This window comes from Diabrotica virgifera, chromosome 3 (assembly GCF_917563875.1).
Source record: "Diabrotica virgifera virgifera chromosome 3, PGI_DIABVI_V3a".
NCBI classification, from domain to species: domain Eukaryota; kingdom Metazoa; phylum Arthropoda; class Insecta; order Coleoptera; family Chrysomelidae; genus Diabrotica; species Diabrotica virgifera.
The window spans coordinates 205,729,895-205,742,096 of record NC_065445.1 but is presented as its reverse complement, the minus strand read 5'-3'; the positions used below and the strand labels follow the sequence as shown (position 1 = coordinate 205,742,096).

Genomic DNA, 12,202 nt, shown 5'->3' with positions numbered 1-12,202 from the left:
GAAATTTTTAAAAATTTTAATTTTTTTATTAATGTTCCGGGCATATTTGAGAAGGAGCATAAGTCAAATATTATTACTGAAGGTGTCACCTAACTTTATCTGCAAAAATCCGAATGCCACCTCAATTTATAAATATTAATAACTTTATTTCTTGCATAATGACACATCATTTAACTATTTAAATTATGCCAATTAACCCGGCACCTGCCACGTGGCTTTGCAAGGCATCAACTGCCACGTGGGGTGCTCACAGCACCCCTTAAAAATTTTCTGTGATCTACTTGTTTATAAACAAAATAATGTGTTGAGTTACACAAGAATATAAAAAAAACATGTTTTATTAACTTATTAGCTACTAATATATTATAAAAGTTAAAAAATAAAATTAAAAAGTTGTTATAAGCAAATTAGCAAGTACCAACCCATAATAAATGAAGTGATGTAAAATATCTAAGAAAATTAAAATTTATTGAGTATAGAGAATATACTAATAATTTAGATCAGTTATTACAATAAAAAAATGTAAATCTGACCTGTTTATCAAAAACATAAAAAAATTTTACTACCAGATGATGACACCCCAATTCGAATTTAGAGCTACAATTTCAGAATGACACTAAATAACAACTTCAAACACAAACAGATCTATGCTATATAATATTATTGAAAGCTACTATGACGCACAGGACGGTTAACAAATTTGAAATACCAAATATTTGATGAAAATATGTTATGGGGTGCTGGTAGCACCCCACGTGGCAGGTGCCGGGTTAAAGAGTTATTTAAGTATGCTAAATTTCAACCGGATCGACCAACTCTGATTTTTAATGAGCCTACATTCAAGCGTGTGACATAAAAAGTGTCCAAATTATTCTAATTGTTTATAAACTAAAAATAAGGACTTTTTCAAATGCTTTTTTAATACATTTTAAAACTAAAGTCTCAAATAATGGATTGCAATTTGCTAAATATCTCTGTTAGGCACTGTTAGGGCAAGAACAGTTGTTTAAACAATTGCTCTCTGGGGTAAACAAATTGAATAACAAATTATTTGGTCAATCCGGTTGGAATTTAGCATACTTAAACAACTTGTTAATTGACATATTTTAAAATATTTAGTTAAATTATATATAATTACGCAAAAAATTCAGTTATTAATATTTATAAATTACTGCAAAAATGAGGGTTTTTTGTAATTATCTCCGTCAACTGTTTATGTATTTTAACATAATATGTACATACTATCAAATTTTAAAACTTTTTAACGTCTACGACATTTATTTGAAACATTTTATATCCAAAATACACAAGAAACGTATCATGGTCAAAATACTGATTTTTCATTCTTTATAACGGTTTAAAAAAAAAAGAAGAATGATTAGCAGTAGGTACGTTTTCACAGAATTATCATCAGTTTTTTCACGGAAATACAGGGTTTAACAAAAATACAGGTCATAAATGTAATCACATATTCTGGGACCAAAAATAGTTCGATATAACCTAACTTACCTTAGTACAAATGTGCACACAAAAAAAGGTACAGCCCTTTGAATTTACAAAATGAAAATCGATTTTTTCCAATATATCGAAAACTATTAGAGATCTTTTATTAAAAATAGATATGTGGCATTCTGATGGTAGTGGTATCTTAAGAAAAAATTATAGTGAAATTTGGACACCCCATAAAAATTGTATGGGGGTTTTGTTCCTTTAAACCCCCCCAAACTTTTGCGTACGTTAAAATTTAATTATTATTGTAGTATCATTAGTTAAACACAATATTTTAAAAACATTTTTGCCTCTTAGTACTTTTTCGAAAAGTCAGTTTTTATCGAGATATTTTGAATAATTTTCAAATCCACCACATATTTGTACGGAATGGGACGTTTCATCGCCGCCGGTTCATCGCCGCCGTTTCGATGCCGCCGGTTCATCGCCAGTTAGTCAGTTGATCTTGTATTATGGGAGATGACACGTCACGACGTTAAATTCAGTTCAAAACTTATGACAAATAAATAGATAAAAAATATTATTATATTAATTTACTGTTCTATTTCTACTTCCCCTAAATTTGATACTAAACAGTATTAAATGTGTAGTGTTAAATTATATTTTATATTATAAAAGTTTAAAAGTCTATTAAAAGATTAAGTATGGCAACGGGAATGGTCATATCTCGCATTTCCTAGAATTCCTAATTAATACTAAAAATAAATAATAAATGTAACTGTCGAAAATTAGTCTAAAATTCGGAAATATATCAGTTAGCGATTAACTGACTGGCGATGAACCGGCGGCATCGAAACGGCCGGCGATGAATCGGCCGGCGATGAACTGGCGGCATCGAAACGGCGGCGATGAACTGGCGGCGATGAAACGTCCTAGACCCATATTTGTATATGGCTAAGAACGATTATGGAGACTTGGTAATAATATGAAAATTTATTTATGATTTACATTTTTAGGCATATTTTGAACCATATTAAGAAAGAAGTAATATCTCGATAAAAAGTGCCTTCTCGAAAAAATACAAAGAGGCAAAAAAATTTTAAAAACACTGTGTTTAACTAATAGTACCGCAGTAAAAGCTTAATTGGAACATACAGAAACATTTGGGGGGTTTAAAGAACAAAACCCCCATAAAATTTTTATGTAAACATATTAAAAAAGAAGCCGCAACTCGATAAAAACTGCCTTATCGAAAAAATACTAAGAGGCAAAAAAGTTTTAAAAATATTGAATTTAACTACGACAATACCACAATAATAATTTAATTGGAACGTACACAAAAGTTTGTAGGGTTTAAGGGAACAAAACCCCCATAAAATTTTTATGCGTTGAACAAATTTCTCTATAATTCTTTTTTAAGATGTTCCTGCCATAAGAATGCCCCATGTCCATTTTCAATAAAAAATCTCTAATAGTTTTCGATATATTCGAAAAAATCGATTTTCATTTTGTAACTTCAAAGGGCTGTAACTTTTTTTATGTGCATATTTGTACTAAGGTAAATTAGGTTCATTCGAACTATTTTTGTTCTCAAAATATGTAATTTAATTTATGACCTGTATTTTCGTTACACCCTGTATTATCATCTACCGTTTAAGACCTTCAAAACGCTCTATAACATTTTTTCATGTTTTTTTTTATTAAAGGGGGTACTGTAGGTAATTAATAGTGTAACTCACCTGGTGTAATATTTTTAGCACACAATATATCAATTTCACTCATCTTATAATATTTTTCGTAGATCAAAACTATTGGATCAACAATCTGAAAGTAAATGGTATTTATATATTTACTTTTGCAATATTTATTAATTTCGTATAATTAAAATAAAAAGCAATCCAAAAATTACATCAAACATTATTCATTTATGAGTAACTTAAAGATATTAATTAAAGTTTGACCCTATCACTTAAGTACACGAGTAGACATTTTAATCATCGTAATTGCATCCTAATGCATCTTTATTAACTGTTAACATTTGTTCTAATACAATGTCGTTAATGCAATATAATAACTCAATTGGTACTATATTATAAGGGGTGAGGCACATATAAAGGGCCAATTAGACATATCTCGAGAACTAAAGGTAACTGAATCATGAGAATTGGAATTAAGGGGTTTTAAAAAGTAAACTATTGAATACATTTATTTTGTTTTGTATTTTTTCGGGTGTACTAGAAGTTGATTATAATTTCGTTTTTTTAATGGAGCACCTTGTATACCTACTTTTGCACTTTTGGATTCTCCTTGACGTCTTCTTTCTTAAAATGTGAGGTTTTGTAATATTATATGGGGTATTTTAAAGGAAAATTGGATTTTTTTATAAATTTCGTAGCAAAATTCACACGCTCTAGAATTATATTGATTTGACATCAAAACTCTATTTATGTTCAATTGATTTTTAATAAATAATTCAATCACATTGTGTTTTGACTAGGAAAGTTTTGGAGTAGTTCTGATTTCTTTCATTATATATGTATTTTGGGCTGCTTAATCCGAATATGAGGTTAAAAAAGCGAAACATTTATGCTTTTTCCTTGTTTTTTGCTTAAATCTCGAAAACTGTTAAATTTTAGTAAATGGTCTGCTCACTGAAAATATAGTACTTAAAAATCTCTACAAATATCATTATTTACTTTTTTTTCAGACGAACCGTTCGGTCTAAAGTGTAAGTTAAAAATTGCCAATTTTTAACGGTCTCTGCAAAACTCACTTTTTATATTTCAAAACTTTATTTTTTATTATAATGCTGTCTTTTGATAAATTAAGATCCTCCATCCTGTAGAGGATGCTGATATCCTAATTACCACAACAGCTCTTGAGATGGCACCGTCAAATGAACCTGTAACAGTGATGGGGAAAATAGTGGAGAATATAGCACACTAGAACATATGATATTAAATTGTAATAAAAATAGAACGAAGATCAATATGTTTATGGAATTAATTATGAAAATGAAATTTTTAGTAAAACCAATCAATCTTTATGAATTAATAGTGTCTAACAATTTAAAAGTTTATAAGTTGTTATATCAACACATAAGCAGTTTAAATATAAGAATTTGGAGTATTAGTTTATAAAGAAAATATATACCAAAATTGTACATAATTTGAAAAGATAGAAAAAAAGAAAGTAAACAAAAAATAAAAGAAAAAATCATTTTAATACAAAAAAATATTGGTTAAAAAAGATAAAAAAAAATTAGACAAAAAAAGACCAAAAAATCAATAAATAAATAAAAAAGATATGAGCAGAATAAAAAAATATAATAATAAAATAATAAAAAATATATTAAAAAAAAAACAAAAAAAAATTCAATCACTGGAAGCGACACTGGACAAAACGGGAGAAATATAACCACTGGATTCGGAACTGGATATGGAACTGGATAATATTAGAAAACTGTGTACGAACATTAATATTATGTGATTTGCAAGTTTGCCAATTGTAGAATGTAGAATTTTACCATACTGATATTGTTTAAAAACATTAATATTTTTGATATAAAATGTTAATAAATTTTATTTTTTGTTATAAGAATCAAAGGTAAATATGATTAGGCGAATGAAGCCTTAGGTTTCGCAGTCAATATCCCAACCACACACACACACATGACTGATATATAATTTTATATTATACAACATTTTGTATTTTAATTTGTTTTGTAGTTTAATTTGTAATATTAATAATCACGATATTATTAGAGTCCTACCTTTTGTGATACTAAATTTGAATAATTTCGACTTTTTTTCTTTTTAATTATTTATGCAGGAAACTAGGAGAAATTTATCAAATGACAGCATTCTAATAAAGAATAAAGTTTGGAAATATAAAAAGTGGGTTTTGCAGAGACCTTTAAAAATTGGCAATTTTCAACTTGCAGTTTAGACCGAAAGATTCACCCGAAAAGAAAGTAAATATGGATATTTGTAGAGAATTTTAAAATTTCTGTTGACAGACCTTTTACTAAACGTTAATAGTTTTCGAGATTTAAGCAAAAAAGCGGAAAAAAGCAGAAATTTTTCGCTGTTTTCGCGATTTACTCAATGTTCCGTCCGAAATTTTGTCCGAAAACTTCGTGGATTCAGCAGCTCAAAATGCATATACAGTATGGTGCAAATGAAAGGAATAGATAAATTCGTTATTTCGTAACTCGGCGACTTTAAGGAAAAATCCGTCGATTTAAGTCGATTTTTATTTTTAAATTATGATATTTTGGCATAATAAATATGTCATATTAGTGACGTCATCCATCTGGGCTGGATGACGTAATCGACGATTTTGTTTAAATAGGTATAGGGATCGTGTGCTTGCTCAATTGAAAGGTTATTCAATTCTCTATTCAGTAATATAAACATATACTTAATTATTACAGGTGTCCAAAAAAGATTTATTTAAATTATTTGACAAAAAAAAGAAAAATATATGTGATTTATTTAATGCAAAATACATTTTACCGTTATCCGAAAACAGAAAAAAAATGTTTTATTTTACAAATAAACATTTAGTCCATGTGATGAGACCGCTCCCGTCTGAAAAACATTTCTAATTCGGTTTCTCTGCGGATTCATATTCAAAAATGTCTCCTTTAAATAAATCTGAAGGGTGGTGGACGGAATTTTTGGGCGGAAATTGTTTAAACAATTTTTTTAAACAAATACATAAGATCACCTTTTATTGCTCCAAAAAATATATTTTTAAGTTTTTTTGGTCATTCTAAACAAAAAAGGTATCTTGTGATTTTTCTCAAAAATTGACAGTTTTCGAGTTATAGGCGATTTAAAATAAAAAAATGCGAAAATACGCATTTTTGAGACTTAAAAACTCATATTTAAATTAGCATTTTTAAGGGTGCCAATAACTTGAATTAAAGTGTTAACACTTCCTTTCAAGATTCCGAAGAGTGATCGGGTCTAACTTCAATTTAGACCGTAGTTTTTCAATTGTTAATTATGCGTGTCCATCCGGTTTTTTGCCGGTGCGGTGTGCACAATTTTCAAGAATCTCCTATTTTCCTCCGAAAAATATTTTTCTAGATTCTTTGGGACACTCTAAATAAAATAAGTTTCTTGACATTTTTCTCAAAAGTTACTAGTTTTAAAGTTATAAGCGATTTAAAAGGCGAAAATATGTTTTTTTGTCTTTTTCGGACTTTAAATCGCTTATAACTTGAAAACTATTAACTTTTGAGAAAAATGCCAAGAACCTTATTTTATTTATAATATCCCACAGAATCTAGAAAAAAACATTATTCGGATGAAAATAGGAGATTTTTGAAAATAGTGCGCGCCGCACCGGCAAAACACCGGATGGACACGCATAATTAACAATTAAAAAACTACGGTCTAAATTGAAGTTAGACCCGATCATTTTTCGAAATCTTGAAAAGGAATGTTTAAACTTTAATCCAAGTTATTGGCACCCTTAACAATATTAATTTAAATATGAGTTTTTAAGCCTCAAAAATGTATTTTCGCATTTTTTAGATTTTAAATCGCCTATAACTCGAATACTGTCAATTTTTGAGAAAAATCACAAGATAACTGTCTTGTTTAGCATGACCCAAAAGACCTAAAAATATATTCTTTGGAGCAATAAAAGGTGATCTTATGTAGGTATTTGTTTAAAAAATTGTTTAAACAATTTCTGCCCAAAAATTCCGTCTGGCACCCTTCAGATTTGTTTAAAGGGGACATTTTTGAATATGAATCCGTAGAGAAACCGAATTAGAAATGTTTTCCAAACGAAACGGGAGCGGTCTCACCACTAATTGCTTTTCGATTAAATTCAATGTTCAAACTAGCTCCCACCAGCCAACTGCCTCTTGTAAGTTTGAACATTGGTTTTAAGCGAAAACCAATGTTTATTATTTGTGAAATAGACATTTTTTTCTGATTTGTGACAGCAGTAAAATGTATTTTGAATTAAATAAATTAAGTACATTCTCTTCTTTTTTTGTCAAATAATGTTTTTCCTACTGGGGGGCTCGTAGAGTACAAATTTACTGAATAAAAATTCTACTATTGTACAAAATTATTGTTATTAGTATGAATAGCGAAATGTTTAAGTTTAGTATACAGGGTTGGTCGAAACTCCGAATGAGTATTTTTTGAGTTTTCATAAATAGAATACCCTCTATTTTAGTATTGTAATGAAATGATATTTTATGGTACTTTTTTATTTCCTAATCATCCCAGATATTTAACTGCGTTAATTTTTGAATTATTTGTGATTATTTAACATTAACATTTTGTGATAACATTAATTGTTACAAATATTACGCGAAATTTTATTAGGTTGGCCGTGAAAATATTCAATCAAAATTAATTTTTTGAAAATAAGTACATAATAATCTAGACTGATCCCTAATTATTATTATTGTAGAGGAGCCCAAGCGGAGATTTTTGAAGTTACTCGAGCGCGTCAGATTATCATCTGGGGAGAAACCTGGTACCCTGCAGCTGTACATCTACCATATATTTTCTCTTAACACAGGGTAGTTCGTTAAGGGAGCCCCGAAAATTAAAATATATCCTTAAAAATACTCGAAATTGTCAGATTAAGATAAGGTAAGTTAAGTACATGCAAAAGAGTGTATATTTCAAAAATCTGACGATTTGAGCGGGGCGTAAAGAAATTTGGTGAGTCAAAAAGATTTACAAATAAAAGCGAATATTTCGCGAAATGAACTTCAGATCGAAAAGCTAAAAAATACGTGGTCCTTATTTTTTAAAAATCTATCGTGACCCCTCACAGAGAGGGGTCGGGGCTTAATTTAAAACTTTAAATACAAATCCCACGATAATTCGCAAAATAAACATCAGATCGAAAAACTGCAAAATACACTTCAATATTTTTGAAAAATATATCGAATGGTACCAAACACCACGGAGATGGGGTGAGGGATTACTTTAAAATCTTAAATAGGAGCCCCAAACTTTTATTGCAGATTTGGATTCTTTAAGTAAAAATAAGCAACTTTTATCCGAAACATTTTTTCGAATTATGGATAGATGGCGCTATAATCGGAAAAGACGGTTGTTGGAAATGGAAAATTAAATTAAAAAATGGTCCCTATTAAAATGGAAAATTTTACTTAACTTTTTTTGGTTTTAGGACCTAATAATCACAACCCAATAGGTCCTCATAGCGCTCGAGTGACTGCAGATTTAGCATACTTTCCTCCCCTACTATTAATATTGGACGACATACCAAAATGCCTGCGTTTTTAAGAGTTTTGGTGCGGAAAATATTCATAAAAACATATATTCTACCTAGTTGGTTATAACTTTGGTTTTTGTTCTAGGAGAGTACAACGGAAATGTGCTACTGCAATAAGAATTTACCATCAGAAATTTCCGGATAGACCGAAAAGAGAAACCTTTCAAAGTTTACTAGAACGGTTTCGACGAACTAGACACTTAGATTTAGTTGCTCTTGTTGCTAATGGCAGAGCGAGGGCTTATTTGTATAATGGAGTGGGGCTGTACTAGCACTGTTGATGATATTTTTTTACTGAAAACATTGTGTGACTAGATAAACCTTGAAGCAATTTTAATAAAATTATATAAATTTTTTAAAAAGTTTTCAAAAATTTGTTTGTGATTAGTGGTATATAGCCAGCTAATAAGTGGTATACAAGGAAAATTCTTTCCTTGTATATTTTTCAATATTTAGTGTATCACCGCTCCCTGATGATCTGGTGACCAGAATAGCGGAGTTTGGACAATAATATGGTCTATCAATGAACTTCTAGGTGACAAAGTTAATGAGGATATCGAAAACTTAAGGACATAACGAGAATCTATTCATAAACGGATACAATATCGAACGAGTCGACCAATATGCATACTTTGGAACAATGATCAACTCCGCAGGAGATTGCTTACAGGAAATCAAAATCAGAATAGAAAAGGCTAGAGCAGATTTTAAAACAATGAGAAAAGTGCTCTGCACAGGCGATTTGAAGTTGGAGCTAAGAGGTAGGTTGGCTAGGTGCTTCGTTTTCTCGACTTTGTTTCATGGAATGGAAACTTGGACCTTGAATGCTGCATAAGTGAAAAAACTAGAATCATTCGAACTGTGGGTGTAAAGAAGAATTCTGAAAATATCGTACAGAACACGTCACAAAGAAAAAGGTTCTGAGAAAGATGAATAAAGAATTGGAAATCTTAAATACCATCAAAACAAGAAAATCGGAATATCTCGGACATATTACACGTGGAGAGACATACAACTTGTTCCAATTAATTATGCAGGGAAATATTTAACGAAAAAGAAGCATAGGGAGACGCAGAATATCGTGGCAGCGCAACCTGAGAGAATGGTACGGATGTACATCAAGTGAACTTTTCAGAGCAGCAGTCTCTAAAATCCGAATAGCTATGATGATTGCCGACCTCCGTCGCGGAGATAGCACTTAAAGAATAAGACTCCCTGATAAGGACTTAAGCAATAAGGAGGAGAAGGCATTAATCTAATAGTCAAAATTAATTCAGGATCTTAAATTAATAGCCAGTTGCGCACCAACAAATAAACGATTTATTTTTTGATTTGGATTGCCCGTTTATTTTAAAATGCGTTGCACCAACTATTACTCGATTAACACCAACAGTTTTTGATCTGTCAAAATTAACCACCCGATTTTCTGCGGTTATTTAAAAAATCGACTGTTTTTTACCTGACGTTTGACGTTTATTCTGTTTATGTTGTTAAAATGTTCTTATTTTATAATTATTATCTAATAAAGTATCATAGTATCATCATAGATTATAATTTATAAAAATGGATTTATCATCATCGTCGTCATCGAGTTCATCTTCTGACGATTTGGAAGATGTCTATAATGCATATGCTACCAAATATAAGATCTGTAAGAGATCGCAATGATTTGTATAATAAGTACATATAATTAAGATGAATTTAAAGCGAGGTATAATATTTTCCCATATAACAAGCTAATATTTTCCCATGCAATGGCTTTTTGTTTATTTGTCACACCATCTGTTTGTTTATTTTCTATTATAAATATATATTGGCTAAATCTAAAATTAGAAAATAATGTAGTTTAATTCAAGTTCAATTCAACTGACATAACCTTACAAAACATTCTTTGACAATCTTGTTTGACAGACGACACTCGGATTCGAATGAAATAATCTTGAAATAATCGAATGAAGTACGATGTTGCCATATATATTGTCGGTTTGTAAACCAACAGTTTTTTTGAATGGTGCAACCCGTTTGAAAAATAGCCATTGATCATTGATTTAAATCGTCGAATTGACGGTTAGCAAATCAGTTGATTTACAGTCTGTTGGTGCAACTGGGCATAAGAGTACGTATAGTAAGAGTTGGCGCATAAACCAGAGAAACGAGGTTAATTGGTAATTATTTATTAGTTACATACTTTTACTTTTCCTCTATTTTAAATTAACCGTTTGCTTTATAAACATGTTCGCAAATGCTTCGTTTCCGAAATACGGGATGTTGAATTTTTTCTTACAAACTGACGATTTGTTTAATGCTCTAAAACCGGTTAAGATATGCAAATGAAAGTTGGTAGGTTTTAAGAAGTAGTTACTGCGCATTATTTCACATACAGTTATGAATTTTGTATTTGCCATTGACGTGCATACGGGTAATATTACTCGTCATATTACCCGTATGCACGCCAATGGTGAATATAAAATTCTTAAGTGTATGTCAAAAAATGAGTAATAACTACCTATTAAAACATACTAAATTTCATTTGCATATTATCTCACTCTTTTTTAGAGCAATAAATAAATCGTCAGTTTGTAAGACAAATTTCAACATCCCGTATATCAAAAACGAAACATTTACAAACATATTATACGTTTATATAGCAAACGCTTATAACTTTTGCATGCAGAATTACCCCTTAAAGTTTGTCGAACATATTTAGAATCACCCTGTATTGATGAAGAACATGGCTAGTTGTTAAAGTACTTAACTTTTTTATTGTCCAACATAAGCGAATGAATCAAAGAGCAGACTGTTAAGAAGACCTGAAGCTACAGTTGGGTGTTAATTTCAGTATTTTATAAATGCTAGAATAGTCCACAGGGTGTGGTGAACTTTGAGAAAAAAACAGTTTATTGGTACACCCGGTATACAATGACAGTTTACCTATCTAGCAACAATATAATTACAGCGATATTAACAAAGATTAAGGCTATAATATACTAAAAAATCACTTAAATCGGACAACAGGTTTAGGAAATTCGAGACATTAAAAATTACCCATTTTATGGGGTTCCCGTTTTTCGGGATGGTCAGTGTACTTTGAAATTAAAAACCTCGATTTATCCATTTAATAGCAGTTAAATATTGCATTGTCAGCTGGTTCTGAGCTATTCTCGAAATTTCAGGTGCTTCGGTAGCATAGAACTATTTTTAAAATGGACTACAAAATTAGCGGATATAGTGACATAGTGACAAAAACCAAGCCAATTAACGATTTAATAATATAAATTTCGCTCAAGAGTAAATGTTACAATATTTGAATTAGAAGGGTGTAATTGGATATTTAAACATATTTTATGTCATACCGGTTTAATATTGTGTATTTATTACTTAGTTAAGAACCACACAATGCTAAACTTTATGCCCGCTCGGGCATAATGTTAAGTAGTGCTGTCTCATTTAGCGTATTTGGATTGCCGTACGT

The 12,202-nt window shown here is 30.3% G+C and overlaps 1 protein-coding gene across 1 annotated transcript in view; it reads right to left on the bottom strand.

Annotated features, from left to right (window-relative positions):
• The window catches only part of LOC126882332 (cytochrome P450 4C1-like), a 271,597-nt gene extending 268,332 nt beyond the window's left edge, over positions 1 to 3,265 (bottom strand). The window contains exon 1 of the mRNA XM_050647208.1: positions 3,189 to 3,265. Coding sequence (XP_050503165.1) covers positions 3,189 to 3,231 — 43 coding nt within the window. The 5' untranslated portion in view covers positions 3,232 to 3,265. The remainder of the gene's footprint in view (positions 1 to 3,188) is intronic.
• Between the last annotated feature and the right edge of the window lie 8,937 nt (positions 3,266 to 12,202).